The sequence below is a fragment of the Aythya marila genome (assembly GCF_965140915.1).
Source record: "Aythya marila genome assembly, chromosome: 7".
Classification (NCBI taxonomy): Eukaryota; Metazoa; Chordata; class Aves; order Anseriformes; family Anatidae; genus Aythya; species Aythya marila.
In genome coordinates, this window is record NC_139048.1 from 5,100,979 (window position 1) to 5,116,663 (window position 15,685).

General features: G+C 44.7%; 1 protein-coding gene across 12 annotated transcripts in view; it reads left to right on the forward strand.

The window, feature by feature from the left end:
* FGFR2 (fibroblast growth factor receptor 2) overlaps nt 1–15,685 on the forward strand; it is an 80,145-nt gene that overhangs the window by 12,343 nt on the left and 52,117 nt on the right. For 7 of the 12 annotated variants that reach the window (XM_082764984.1, XM_082764985.1, XM_082764980.1 and 4 more), the window contains exons 3-5: nt 7,310–7,576; nt 8,262–8,336; nt 14,938–15,107. In XM_082764984.1, the coding sequence (XP_082621110.1) occupies nt 7,310–7,576; nt 8,262–8,336; nt 14,938–15,107 (512 nt within the window). The remainder of the gene's footprint in view (nt 1–7,309; nt 7,577–8,261; nt 8,337–14,937; nt 15,108–15,685) is intronic. The other 5 variants (XM_082764979.1, XM_082764977.1, XM_082764978.1 and 2 more) reach the window with 2 other exon arrangements.

Below are 15,685 nucleotides of genomic sequence, written 5' to 3' on the forward strand. Positions count from 1 at the left end.
AGAGGCAGAGGGGGGAATAAGCAAGATGAGACTTCCAGACAAGCTGCTAAAATTAAGAGGATTTGTATAGTCAAGTAAAAATGGGACCGCGTACAAAAGAAACAACTGCTGACTTGCTTATAGGGAATCTGGATGGATGTTCTCTGCATCCAGAACTAGCACTTGAACATGAAATTGTGCAATTTTTAACCTCTCAGTTGTAATTTATTCCTTTTGCATGTTGAGTAGTAATAGTCCCAAGCACAGCCTTTGGCAAACCTGGAAAAAAAAAAAAGTGTTGTGTTTTTCTGTTTGGATTTGTGCTTTGTTCTGTCATGTTTTTATGTTGTTCTTGAAATGCAAATAAGGGACCTGGAAAAAAAAGCTATACTTTGGAACAGATGCAAGAAAATATGGAAAATAGTAAACCCTGTGCAGCTAAACATACATGTTCATACCTTTCCCAAGGCTTCCTATCCTATACAGAGCCTTTCCCAGCAGACTCTAATACTAAGCTGGACAGTGGAGTTGGTTAAATTGATCTGCTACTTGGGTATATGCAGAACATGGGCAGGATGATTTGATATTCTGCTGTTGCTGAAAGTAAAAACAGTGAGGAAATGATCCCAGTCTCTTCTTAGAATCTACCTTTAAGATATAGAAGTGTTTTTTTTTTTTTTTTTTTTCCTTAGCTCTTCATTTGAATTTCTGGCAAAAAAAAAAAGTGATACATTTCCCCCTTGTATTGTATAATAGATTACATGAAGAATCTTCTGTAATGAGTCTGAAGATTAGTTAATTATTTTTGAGATTGTGTTACATGTGTTAGGTTTATAGTGTACTCCCCAGTACAGTTACTTAGCACAGGGGCCAGCACTCTGTTGCTTTGTGCAGCTAATGGAGTTTCTGACTTGAACAGAAATTGCAAAGATTTCATGTTTGGAACCAAAGGTTCAAGTCCTGAAGATGGCCCCTGGCTTCTCACTGTACCAGTGATGTATTAGATGCAGTGCAATGATTTTAGGGTTTTTGGTGTGGCAACTCCCACTTGGGGGTGGTTTCCCCCTCCCTGTTACAAAGCCTTTATGCAGAAGATGTACTGATGCTACCCTGCTTCTTGCTTTGTCCCGTATCTGGAGACAAGTCCTACGGTGTCTATTGTGTAAAAAAGTCTTCATCCTGTAAGGAGCAGACTGTGAAGAATGGGGACAAACAGGAAGAAATCGCAGGGCAGTTCCCAGCAGCAGGAGGTGGCCGTGCTGGTCTCTCTGCTGTTTACTTTGAACTTGGCATGCTCCGAGTCTTCCCTGGCTTGGCTTCCACAAGCATAAAGCACACAGCCAAGCCCATGAGCATGTGATAGTTGGCATTTTTGACGTGTGTTGCGTGGCTGTGCAGCCGTAACTCAAGGATCACAGCTATAAAGACAGGTAGGAGCAAGCAGGCAACAAGCCGTAGGAATTTTAATCTCTGCATGAAGCCTAGACATGTACAATTTTTATTTTATTTTTTTTTGCTTTTGAGAAGGAGCCTACTTTCTGTAAACATGGAAATGGGGTGTGAGACATCAACCCAGCTGCTCTGCAGCCATCGGTACTGTGCTGTAATGCCTCGTGGACCTGGTGCCACATCAGCCAACACACCGAGAGAGTGGGGCCTGCCCCAGGGCACCGCCTGCGGCCCGTTTTTGCTTCCACTGCTTTGTTCTGATGTAGGCCCACCAGGGGTGGTTACCTAGAGGAGCCACAGTTCTGTAATTGTTGACCTGCTAAAGGGCATGACACACAGCAGATAGATGTAAGCACGTGGGGGTAACTCCTGTCTGTGCATCTGCAGAGCTTCTCTCATGACCGGGGGATCCGCAAGGGACGGAACTCCTCGTTGCTCACCAGAATTATTTATTTTTCTAAGTCTTCAAAGCTTTGGAAAACACGTTAGTGTGGTGTAATGTTTTCCCTCACCAGTGATGACATTGGCAAGTGTTTCAATTGGAGGAGATTCTTTTTTTTTTTTTAATGGTCTTAGTATATGTAACACTAGATAGGAGTTGACATGATGCTGTAGGCCTGGAGCAGGTCAGGGTAGCTGGAAGCTCTACACTTGCTAGAGTACCACGCATATGTGATGTGGCAATGCTTGCTTCAGGTTGCAAATTTTCACTTCCAGGGCTTAAGGATTCCTCCTGCTCCTCAGATCTCCCCTCTCTGTCTCCTGGTTTCATCTTTCGTGCAGCCATCAGAGGACTCGGTCCTTATAGAGAGAGGGTAATAGGGTTAAAGAAGATGCCAGGAAAAAATACCTCAGTTTATTTTGGAGAGTCTGCTGCTTAACATTTTGTGGAAGTCACTGTGTTTTCAAATAGAGCAAGCTGGGAACTTGTTTTAGAGAAAGGTCTGAAGACTTAGACCCCACCACCTGTGGCTGTCACAAGTACCTCCTGCTTGTTGGTGCCGTGTGTTTGGTGAAGGTTTTTTGCAAGGCCTGGATCGTTTTCGTCAGGCATAAAATTAACATTTGTAAGCATCAGAGGGGGAATGGTTCCCACTCTTTGGAGCGTTGTTCATAATGACAAGGGATTTTTGTGCTTTAAAACTATGGAAGGAACTTGAGTAACTTTGAAAGGAAAGTACTTTATCAGAGCACTGAGGCTTCCTGATTGTGCCTGGCCGAGGCAGAGCTGGGCATAGCTGGCAGCTAGCTGACGGAAACGCCACACAAATGAGACAGCAGGAATCCAGTGACTTTGGAGGAACAGATGGATGAATTGCAAACACTATTTTGTCCCCTTTTGTGTAAGGAGACGTGCTCAGCCTTTGTGACTTCAGTTTGCTGCTAGCTAACAAGAGATAGTCACAGCAGCCAGGAATGACTCTTTGCAGTTTTGAACCAGTGGATTTTGCCTTTGTAGGTTGAGTTTACCATCCATCATCCTACCAGAAGGCACGAATCTACTGTTCATATTAGGCTGCCGATTTAATGATGGCGAAGCTTGTACCACAGATGAGAAAGTTGCTAACCAGATCAACACCTGAGCTTCCTTGTCCTCTCTTGGGGAGAGCGTGGTTTGGGGCCTGTGGCTGTTCTCCTAGTTCAACATCCCATTCTGTGATGCTCATCCAGCATGGTCTTGCTGGATCTTCCTCAATTCCAGGATAAACCGGTACAGGAGAAGGGGTAGGAGAAGCAGCAGGAGTGGTTGGCAGCCTGGCATCCCCCATGGGGACATTCAGTTGTGCAATGAACCTCTTGGATTCCTGACAGGTCAGGTTTGTTGACCCTTCTGGGCATGCTGTAGTGAGCGTTTAGTTATTTACTAAAGCCTTTTGAAGTGAAAGTGGCTTGATGGGGTCTGAGGCTTTTGTGTTATGGAGAGTTGTGTGAGAATCTTTGCTGGGGTTAGCTATTAGCTGATTGTTTAATTATTTGGCTCTGTAACTAAGTAACTAAATGCCTTGAGCCTTGAGATAAGTAGCTCTTTGTTAACATTTTAATAAATGGAAACAAATAATAATAATTTAAAACCTAAGGAAGTATAAATCTCTCGTTTCAGTGACCAGTCGTGAATAGAGACGTGATTTGGAGTATAACTGTGAACCTCATAATAACATGAAATACAGCTTTCAGAATGTCCCAGTCCCTTATTGTGGTCATGGCTTTTATACAAATAATATTTACTCCGTTTGATGGCTGGATGGCATAAACCATTCTGCGAGACCGTATGACCAGGCAAAGAAAAAGTTCGTCTGCTTATTTAACAGCGGCTTGGGTTTCCATGGGGTGTTGTTTGATAGCTCCACCTCTAAAGTTTAAATATGCTCACATTGTGTGCAGCACTATTGCAAACAAGGATGTAGCTGAGAGTAAACAGCAGCAGAAGCAAGGTTCCCTCCTCCAGTGTTTAAGAACATCAACAGAAATTTTACACATGCCTTTGTTGTTTGATTGTTTTCGTAGGGTGATAGGCAGGTGTTATTCGCAGGAGTTAAAGCACCTTGGCAGTAGGAACTAATGCCACAATTATAGGATTTGCAGGAGCCCCTTTGAGGAATTCTGCCCTGCCGTCCTGGGGCTGTGGGGAGCCCAACGTGCTGGATGGTGGCTTAAGGTTTATGGTGATGGCTTTAGGCAGGAAGAGCATGAAAGTGGTGCTGGGTTGTCAGGCCTTGCTTGGCCTCTGCTGGGCCATCTCCTGCTCCTCAGACATAGCTGGTTGTTTGCACTTAGGATCCTACAGTTTGGGAAGACTCCAGGGGATGCTTCTGCAAATGCCAGAAGATGGGTACAAGTGCAGGCTGAGCTTCTTGGCTATGCTCAGAAGATGTGGAAATGGGGGAATAATCCTCATGTAAGCCTCAGGGGCAGCACTGCTGGGATTATATAGGTGCAAGTGAGGCAGGACTTGACCCTAAATCCCAGACCAGTGTGCAAATGCTTGTGAACGGGTGCAGGGTCCTGTGGGAGCTGCCTTGCAGGGTTAGGCATTTATGTGCTGCAGGGAATTTGTGAACAGTTTCAACTCGTTGGTTTGCTTTGTGAAGCTATTGGACGGGCTAATGCCTCCGAATCCCACCTGTTCTCTGTTTGCATTTGGGCACCATTTCAAACCCGCACTGGAAAAGTTTATAGGCAAACATTATAAAAAGTGACAGTCTTAAGTGCTACTACATTCGAGTTTGGCAACACAAATGCTCACCTGAAAGAGCTCACTATTTCCAAACATGACTTCATTATTTCATGACAACACTTAGCGCTGGATCTTCCCTGATCCTCCAAAGAGAAAGAAATGCAGGAGGATAATGTTTACCAAACTCTAATACCCGCTTGACTTTTTAATTTTTTTTTTTTTTTTTTGGTTTGCAAGTAATTTTCCTTTTAAAGCTGCATTTGAGTTTGGATTTGGATTTGTGTTGAAAGAGTAAACCTGGGGTTAGTAATTTAAAAAGAGATGAAGTCAAGTGTGGTAGGTACAAAATAGTTTCCCTTGTGATTGTATGGGAAGAAGGGCAGACTGCACAGGAGGCCGCTGCAACCCGTGTGAGCACCCTACAAGTGTCCTGGGGCTGCTCAGCAAAGCCTTTAAAGCACCTGAAGGAGGGCTGAGCTATCTTCACCCATGGTGGCTTTTAAAAAGTTTAAACAAAGACATTTTAAAAGACTCCTGTACATTGTTGGCACAGTGTAAACTCTGTAAAAGAAATGTACTTTGGAGGCAGAGTGCTTGCAAAGAAGTCTTATAAACTTCTGAGTAAATTAGCAAGCTGGTTTCAGCTCCTTTGTTTTTTTTAACTTTAATCTGACAGTGGAATATGAATTAAAAATATTCTCCAGCATACTCCTTACTGATACGAAATATATGTAGCAATGGGCCGTGCTCCTGCTGGAAATGAGATTTGGACCAGCACAGCGTGGTTCTCGGTAAAACACCTGCACCACAGATCCGTGGATTCCTGACTGCATCGGCGAGGCTCAATGAGTTTGTAAAACGTGTAAAGCTGTGTTGTAGCTTGTCCTGGGCTTCGAGATGGAATTTTGCACTCCAGAAAACGTAGAGATCCAGTTATAAAACCTGAATCTGAGAAGCATTACAGTTTCCACCAATGGTCCTGCTCAGGTTTTGCTTAAAGGACTCTCCTGGCCACCGTCTGAGTGCGATGTGTTCCAGGTCTGTCTGACAAAACTCGCCGTAGGGAAGGAGGCTTGAGAAGCTTTGCTGGCTTTGTAGGGGCACATCCCTGGATCTGTTCTCTCTTTGCTTCAGGGAAGCTACCTCTGAGCTCCCTGAAATTATGTGATTCCCAAATGAGTGGGAGGAGAAATTGGGCTCCCTGGTTTCAAGTGCAGCGAACTTCAAGATCAGCAAAATATTTAAGTGCCCAAGTGTCCCATTTGGTGGCTGCTGCTTGTTTGGACAACTTCAGCATGACCAAACTCTCACCTAAAGGCTACCCCAGACATGATATTTGTTTCAGTCTTCTGTTGGAGGTGTGATGCAAGGAACAAGCACGCTGAGGAGGGACGTGGCTTTCCGGGTTCGGTATTCTTAGAAGCAAGGGTGGGCACCAAGGAGTTGCCTATTTTAGTGTTCCCTCAGACTCTGGGCAACATACAGAAAGCGGTGTGTTTTATTTTTGTGTGCACACACGGCTGCACAGCTGGTGTCTGTGGCAGGATTTGTGTGGGGGTGAGAGCTGGGCAGCAGCTGACTGGGTGATGTGACCCTCCCCAGGAGCAAACAAAGTGTGTTCCTGCTTCTCTCCTCTATTTACTTTTCATGCCAGCCTTGGAAGGAGGATATTGGGAGAGGGCTGTTGCGGTTTTGAGGAGAAACCAGTGAAAAAAACAGTCCTTATGTGTGGCACAGCCTGGCTGCTTCATGGGGGTGGCTTGGGGGAGTCCCTCCACCCCATACCAAGCCATCCCACTGCCCCATGGGGATGATGAAGCTGTGGTAACTACAGGCAGATGTCATTTTCCAAGGATTTTTTTTTTTTTTTTTCTGGAAAAAGACTGTGGTTTGATATCCTTCCTGACACTTGGCTACAAAGGGGACCTGATGGATGAGCCGTTTCATTCTGAACGTCTGGTACACAATGCCTCTGAAAGCTTCATTTGTGTTCCTGGGCGTCTGCTGTGCCTGCTCAGGAGAGGCTGTGAAATAAGAAAAGAGGGAAAAAATAAAGGAAAAAATTACTGTCGCTTGGAGCAGAGTTGGCAGTGCAGAAGGCAAGTGTAGAGGCTTTGGAAAAGGTGCAGGGAGAAAAATAAAGGACATCGTATATGCTGTGTATAGGACCTCACGTTTACGGGCTCAGTGAGGCCTTGTGTTTTTTTTGGCTACTCTTTTCTTCTAAAACAGCTCTTTCCAAGTTTAAGAAAACCCTATATCTACAGTCAGATGAGGGAGGATAAATACTGAATTTCAGACACAAACGCTGTGATATAGAACTGAATTTGCTTATTGAACTCTTCCTGCCTCCTCCAAGCTCCTGTGGAGCCCTCAGGCCCAGCAGCTCTCGTCTCTCTGGGGCTGGCTCGCTGTGGCTGGCAGGAAGAGTTGTGACTTTGTGTGGCATTTGGGACAAGGGACACTACCAGACACCGTTCAAAGGAGAATGAGCTTTCTGTGTGGTTAACCTTTTGAAAATAAAGCCTACCTCTACCTGCATGCGGTTCAGTTTTACAAGACAGGTGGCTGGGCTAATCTGGATGAAACTTTTTATTTAACGTAACTTGATTGCTGTGGATAAAAAGGGTCGTCACTGACTTGTGTTGGAAATTCTCTCCTTTCCCTCTTTCTTCTTTTTTTCCTCCTTTCCTTCCACCTTCGCAGAGCCGCCAACCAAATACCAAATCTCTCAGCCAGATGTACACTCAGCACTTCCAGGAGAACCACTTGAGTTGCGCTGTCAATTGAAAGACGCCGTCATGATCAGTTGGACTAAGGATGGGGTCCCTTTGGGGCCTGACAATAGGACAGTGATTATTGGGGAGTACTTACAAATTAAGGATGCTTCACCCAGAGATTCGGGCCTCTATGCTTGCACTGCTGTTAGGACCCTAGACAGTGATACTCTGTACTTCATTGTAAATGTTACAGGTGAGTGAGCTAAACGTAGGTTTTGCATGTAGAAGCTGTAAAATGTGATGTAAAGACACGTTGTGATATAACTTGAAACAAACTCAGCTAAACCCACTGTGCCCAGCTGGATCTGTAGTTGTGGTATTTTGGGTATTTTCCCCTTTGTCCTGATTCTGAAATGGCATCCGTTTGTATATACCCCTTCTATTTAATGGGGTCTGTGCTGACTAATGCTACTGATGAGTAGCCCCCTGACTCTATGCCTCTGTGGACAGGATTAAATGATGGTCACTGTGGTGATGATGATAATAAAGCCACTAAAATGAATGTCAGCTTTCTTCCCTCCATCAGAAGAGGAAAAGGGGTGTCCTACATCCTTTTGCACTGCTTTAAGTTTAGAGACAAATTACTCTAGAGTCGTTCAGTTTTGGTCAGCTGAATGTCTTAAGGAAGAAGAAAGATTTTTTAGTTGAAAGATTTTTTGGAATTAAGCTCTCTTTCAAAGCTTTGTAGCATGTAAGGATTATTAGCTAGTTTGGTTAGAATTTTATAACAATAACATAAATTTATGCATTTTCTTTTACTATAGCACCTGTGCAACTAACATGACATCTGTTCTCCTTGATAGATAAACTAAGATGTAGCATGTTGGTTTGTCTGTAAAATATGCTGTTTTAAAGTTTTGGTTATTTTTAATGTGCAGATGCTCTTTCCTCTGGGGACGATGAAGATGACAATGATGGGTCTGAAGACTTTGTGAATGACAGCAACCAGATGAGTAAGTAACAGCAAACTGCCGGAGGTGACTAGCAAGATCCACGTGGAAAATAACGTCCAGTTGCTTGCTCTCCTGCCTTCAGAGCTTCTCGATTGTTAGCTGCATGTGCTGTCAAGTAGTGGTATCTTTGTCCTTTCCTGTTTTCTGTTTCACATGGTTCATAACTTGGAAAAGAAAAGAAAAAAATAAACTAATATTCTTCTAAACATGCTTTACTGGTCTGTACTTTCTGTCTCCCTTCTTGCTAGCATTTCTGAAGTTTCCCATCTTCCTAAATAGAAGTTCAGTCTTTGTCTGTTTTAGCTGATCTTTGAGAAATCTGACTTTCCCTTTCCCTGAACCTGGACTGAAATCTAACAGAAGAAACAAAGATCCAACTCACTTCGTTAAAAGGTAGCATGGAAACTTTAAAAATTAAGTTGCACCGAGGCAAATCCCTCAGTCTTTAACCTAAGCAGAAATCTCATTGGGGAGGATGGATTTGGAGACAATGGGATTCTTTTGTCTAAAAAAGGACCTCAAGGTTTGTCACAAATAAAGCAATCCAGCACTAAAAATACATTTAGTGTTACTTACGCATGATGAAAATGGGCTAAAAGAGTCTTAAACCTAGCTGGATGTTAAACTTCAGTCCCTCTGGAGAATTTAGAAAGCTATTAATAGGCTCTAAATGGAACAGTCACTAAGGAAAGAAAAGTAAAATTCATATTGGTTCCTTATGCCCCCATGCGCTATTGCAAAGTCCCCTTGGTTGGCTGATCGTTTGCTGTTGCTCGTGCTTTGGAAAGTCGATAACGTGAGCACAGAAAGCCTTCGTTAGAGATGTCAGCTGGCTGCAGTGCGTTTGCTCCTCAGCCAGGTAGCGATCGGCGGCGATCCTTGGGACTTGAGCCACTTGTTCGGATGATGGAGCACGAGCCTCGTTTCAGCCACCCTAGTTAGTTACTGTTGTATACGACTGCCCCTGCTCTGAAGCTGTGAAACATTAGATGCTCTTTAAAATGATAGAAGTAGTTAGCTGCCGGCGTGGCCCCGCCATCTGTTAGTGTGATTAACCCAGCCCGATTCACAGGTGCGGCCTGAAGTGGCTGAGATTAAGCAGCTGGAGGCTGCTCGGACAAAGGAATGCGGTGGCAGAGATAATTGGCGAGTTTGGAAAAGGGACAGTGCTTTTAAAAGGAGTTGTATAGGCAAAACCCCCAAGCCCAGGCAGCGTTAGTGTTTCCCTGAAAAGGGTTCATGGGTTCATTCCTTTTAGGAAACATCCCTGTATCTGTTGTGGCTTCGGAGTTTCGTTGGTGCTTGTCAGAAAAGGGCTTACAATATTTCTGGTGTGCAAGGGAATACTGCTGTGCTTCCAAGCTGTGCTAATGGGGATGAACAGTGAGCAAACAGATTTTAAAGTGCATATAGTGGGAGAAAAAAGACGAGGACCTGATTTCAAGGCAGCTGCTGTGTGACATCATGGTAACTTCCTTGCCTTTTGCTGAACGGGGAGAGCTATCCTGCAGTATCTGCTGTAACACCGGTTGTGCTCTTGTAATACAAGCATCATTTCAAGCTACTGTTAATCCATCCGTAGTCAGGAGCTGGTGAAAAGCCTTTGACTGCCTCTGTTTGCCGGGGATGGGCTGTGTGCTTTAGCAGGGCTCAGACACACTTTCCCGGCTCAGAATGAAAGATGCCTCAGAAACGTGTGTGTTCAAACATCTTGGGGGGCGGTGAGCGTGCAAAAAACCCTTGTATTGTAGAACTAAGGAAGCAAATCCTGCTGAGAGTGCCCTTCAGTAAGGTGTCCACAGGCTTTGGCTCTTCTTTCAGGCTACAGATGTACGCAGGGCACAGCACCACTGGCCTTTTGGGGTCTGAGCTCTCAGCGGTGAGAGCGGGAGCCAGAGGAAGGGTTGTGGCACCACAGCCCTGCAAACAGTCAGTTTTCCATGAAAGCTTGCATCGCTGTAACTCGGATTAATACGACTTTACTGAAAGATGGTTGTGATTTGGCAAGATCAGAGGCGCATGATAGTTTGGGGTGGGACTTGGTTTGGTGCCTTTGCAAGCTGCTGAAGCTTGTGAGCCTGATATCCTGTAAGCCTTCCCACCAGTATTCCTGGCCATTCCCCTTCTAGGTTTTATGCCGTGTCCAGAAGGTCTGATCTAATTTGGGAAGCTGAACTTCAGGACAGGTTGCAGAGTGAAGGTGGAGCTGAGGAGTGGTCTAAGTCCATCCTGAGAGTGCTGTGGGGTGGCAGTGGTCTGAAATGGTCAAAGATCCCTTACTACCTTCCTGGGCAGAGCCTGGGGACCTCAGAGTCCCACCAGTCCCTGGTTGCTACTCTTTGAGAGGAGAGCTCTTGGAGGGTTTCCCGAATCACAGTTTGAGCATCGCAGATCTAAAACCGTTTAACTGATAATTTACATGCAAATTACAGCTGTGATCATTAAGGATAAGCGGTGGAAATTGGTCTGGTTATGTCTTCAGTGATGGAAACAAAAGGCCATAGTCTTCAAAGGTTGTTGCTTTTTGATGAAACAATTCTGATAAAGTCCAGCTGTCTTGGCATGTTAATTATGATGTGATGAGGCAGGAAATGGCTGTAGTGCCTTCCACAGGAAACTCAACCTTGGCATTCTCATTCCTGCATATTTAAAACCAAAGCAAACCTTTTAGAGCTGTGTTATTTACGAGTGGAAGTATTCTTTTAAGCTTTTTTTTAATTTGCTTTGCCTCCGTTACAAACATGTTTTGTTTTCCGAGGCCAAGGTTTTCAAAGGCAGGCAGAGGGACCAAGGAGGAAATCTAGGCTGCTTTTCAAGGCTGCCCCAAAAATAAAAGTGCTCCCGAAGGATGGAGGCTGGAGGTGGCTCAGCAGCAGCCTGCTCCAGGGAGGCGAGAGCATTCGCACGTACACGTGCCCGTTCGGCCTGTGTGTGTTTTTAAGTAAAAGGCGTTCACAGAAGACTTCACTCTGCGTTTGGTGTCCTCCTAGCTTGACAGAGATTTCAGCTGTCTGAAAAAACACCGTGCTAGATGTGTTCCAGACTGCATCCTGAATAGCTTTTTATTACTTCCAGCTTTTGTTGGAGTGATTAGCGCTCGTGGCAAAGGTGCAGGGTTGGTTCCCCTGCAAAACAGGCCTCTCTCTCCCCAAAACGGCTTTGCTGGCAACTCAGTTTTTACCTTCGTTGCCCTAAAGATGTGCTTTAGCTTGGTGCTGGGGGTTCACCTCTATGGATGTTGACCTATTAAAAGCCTGGCCGTCAGTTCCTGCTGCTGGCAGTGAAGAAAGCTGTGTTTGTACTTGTTGCCTCATCGTCATCATGACCTGACTTTAAGGATGCTGCTGTCCTGGCTCTCTGTGCTCACTGCTGGCAAGGCAACAGCTGTCGTGATGGCTGCGCTCAGGCTGAGCTGCTCAGACCGACAGGAATTTTCTAGAGAGCAGCCCTGAAGATGCTGCTATTCCGCCTTGAACTCTGCTCAGGCGACTGGAAGCTTGGCGGATTTTTTTTTCTCCTTATCACCCTTTAAACAATTTCTTCTGGGCCAAGCAACGGTAAATTGGCACTGAGAACAAAAAGTATCTAAATGTAATCCACATGCTGTGCTTTTCATGCCTTGAAGAATTTCAGAAAGGATAAAACAAGGTTCAAATTCATCAGATCCTGCAGAGTGGAAACCCACTCAAGGGAGCAGCAAAAATTGGATGCTGCCTAGAAGTGGTTTTTAATTAAAGGTCAAATAAAAGTGTACTGAAAACCTTGGGGTGGCTTGGGGTGGTCATTTCAGGTGCACTGACGTGCTCAAGGTGCTTCTCAGGCAGGCTGGGGTTTGGCTTCTCCTGTATTTCTTCGTATTAGATATGTGCAGAAAAAAAAAATAATAATCAGGGAATCCTGAAGTGAAGTGGTCCCCTGGGCTGCCTAATTTCAATTTCACAAGCAGGAGATTTGCCTGATTAGATGTAATGCATTTGCAGCGGAGCGCGGTGCGGGTCAGCAGGATATTTTCTTCCCTAATGAGAGCTCGAAAAGCCATCAGGAATTCCCACCCCTTCCCCTGCTGCTCGCTGCTGCTGTGCCGGGCTTGGCCCCGATGTTAGTGGGAACTCCTACCAGGGGTGCTGCCGCCCTTCACCCGTCCCATAGGCAAAGGGGGGATGGAAATGGTCTGTATGGGGTCAGCAGCGGTTGGTGTGTGCTGGTAAACTACGTTTATTCTTCGTTTTAGCAAATCTGGGTGGTTTTGCCCTCAAGAGAAATAAAAGCAGAAAAGGTGCTTTTAGGCACTGAGAAGTTAATCTGTGAGGAGAAATGCCACGTGTCACGAAAGGGGTGTGAGCGTTAGGGCTTGCAGATATCGCTGCCTTTCTCTTTTTCCCTTAACCACCCTGGTGAGCTGCCAGTACGCGTTGCTGCTACCCGGTGAAAAATGGCAGGGTATCCTGACGTGCTTGCAGGCCGTGGTTTCGGAATGTGATGTCCGCATGTTTTTTCTCAGAGTTCCCCTGTAATTCAGGAACATTACAGGGCCTGCTGATGTGAGCCTTGTGCAAGCTTTCCAAGCACGGTCCTTCCTCCCAGCCCTGAGTTTCCCTCCTGTTTCTCTCTGTCCGTTTCTCTTCATCCCCGCCTGCACCTTCCCAGCCTTTTCTCTGCTCCCTCCTCTTCTATGGAGCAAAGTATTTCTTCTCCGTGTGTTTCTTCTATACAAGGATTACCTGGGCACTTCTTTACACGAGCGTTTTCAAAGGGTGTGGGGGTTGTTGGACAAGGGATTACGTGCCAGACAACTGGAGCATAATTCACTGCAAGCTGGTACTTTTATACTATTTGTATAAAACCTGGCTGCGTGGAGTGGCCTGGCCTTGGGAGCTGCTTGTTGGTGGCCAGATCCTGACCAACTCGCATGCCCTGGCCCTGGGCTGTGCTCTGCTGGGAGCTTCCCACTGAGCTGGGCCCGTGTCTTTCTTGTACTGGGCTCTCTGAGACTCCAGTATAACCAGTTTGGGGTGGTTGATGACCTGAGCTGCCTCGGTTGGCTTTATGGACACCATGGGTAGGCCCTGTGATATGTTTTTAACCATCCAAGGAAAATACCCTTGTAATGTATCAGTAGGAACCTGTAATTGCCTTCACCTGGTACAGACCTAATGCAATTTGGTCTTCGCGTGTAGTTGGTAATTCCTTTGGTTGGCTTTGTTTAAAGGCTTCTGTTGTTTTAATGCGATCCTGGTTTTAGCAAATAGCATTAACGGTGAATTTCCTTGCATCTCTTAATTCACTTTAGTCCATGTAACAATTTCTTAGCGCGGTAGTTAAATTTCCAATAGTTACCTGATTTTCTGTTTTGATTACATGCACAAATTTGCTTTGCTTTTCTACTTCATTAATTTTAACACTAATTGCTACTTCGGGCAAAAAAAAAATCACTTATCGTTCTTAGCATCATTTTAAGGCTTGCTTTTGGAATGTTTTCTTTATACAGAGAGAGATGTTGTTAAAGGATTTATTCCTGTATTTTCTATCCAGCTGTATTTTTATTTAGGGAGGAGGGTGGCAGGATTTCTGAGTTTGCGCTGATTGTAAGAACGGCAATAAATATTTGAGGAGCGGAAGAGTTTATTTATAGTGGAGTGTAAGGCTGCTAATGAAGGAAATGAAACAGGGCTGAGAGAAATGGAGTTATTTTTCTGGACCCCTCTAGTCCTAAAAATTCCACGCTAATCTGATTTGCTTCAGGAAAATGCCATTGTAGAAGGAATTAATGTTTCCTAGTATTAAACGGATCTTGAATATTTAACTTTTTTCAGCTGTTATGGGGATACAACCAAAGCAATGCCAGGAAGGTACCGTGCAATGTAGCCAAAGTGGTGCGTGGCTCCGGAGCGTGGGGCGATCTTGGATATTTTGAGTGAAAGTTTATTGGGTAAAAGGAGATGGGCAGATGTGTATTTTGATGCGCTGCGTTGACAAAAATGACAAAATCAGTTGCTGAGTTTTGCTCTTTCTGGTTTGGTTTCCTCCTCTTTGGTTAAGAGTATTTCAGAGTATATTCCTTTTGGAAATAAATTTTAATGGCTTCTCACCAGCACAGTTAGGTTCGCCGTGTTGGTCTGTAAGCTTTAGCAGGCTCCTAGGCAGGTTGGTGTGCTGATCTCCCTTCAAACATGTGGGGAGAGGGTTAGGACTGAAGCTTCGTTTTGGTCTTCTGCCTTTGTCTCTCTTCAAAACTGGGGTCGAAGAATTCAAAGTTTGCTGAGTTCTCTCAGTAACTCAATTTGAGGTCTCAAGCCTCCCTGATCAGTGGGGTCTGCTGAAAACTGCCTTACTCGACATCCACAAAACAAAGGATATCTGTGGTTAGTTATTGGAGTTTTGTCATAAATTATCCATTCCAAGCTGCAGACTGAGCCATTTGCAAGATTCTGGTCGACACTTGCAGCATGTGATTTCCGTTCCTGTTCCTAAATATTCCATTCCTAAACCACACTGTCCCCACTAAAACAAGTGCGGACAGCTCTTCCCATCTGCGGAAGGGGCTGGAAAGGGAGCTCGGGTGCTGAGCACTGACATTTCTGGATGCTTCTCTTTCCGACAGGGGCACCCTATTGGACTCATACGGACAAAATGGAGAAAAGGTTACACGCAGTGCCAGCGGCCAACACTGTCAAGTTTCGTTGCCCAGCCATGGGAAACCCAACACCAACCATGCGATGGCTGAAAAATGGGAAAGAATTTAAACAAGAACATCGTATTGGCGGCTATAAGGTAAGATCTCATTATGTTATTTTGCAATTGCTGTTCTTGACCAGGGCTTGAATAAGAAATCAAAAAAAGTTGCTGAAGTCAACAGAAAATCTTTTTTAATGGGCTTGGATCAAATTTAGAAGCAAAAAAAAAAAAAGTAATTGTTTTCTTCTGGGGAAGGGTGGGTGGTTTCTCTGGCTGTTGGTGAGCTTTAACTTATTTTTTTTCTTAAATTCAATACCAGTTCAGCTAAGGATTATTTATAAAGACTTATTTGGAAAACTAAAGACTGACACTGCAAAACACAGTACAACGTGAAGGCTTTACTCCATTTGTTTTCAGCTGCATTGTTAAAACCATGACTATCTGCAGTGGTGATTATAGGCAGTTTAATAACGGAAGGGTCGGAAGTCAAAAGTTATTATTTTCTATAGAGTTTATGGTCTGTGAAACTGAAATGGGAAGCAGAATTTGAGGGAAAGTAACAGCAATTACTTACAGGGGTTTGTTTGAATTTTAAATAGCTTCAGATTAGACGCTTCATTCGAAGTTGGTGGTTACTGATTAAGAGAGAGGTTCGGGGAGGCCAGCTCTTTCTC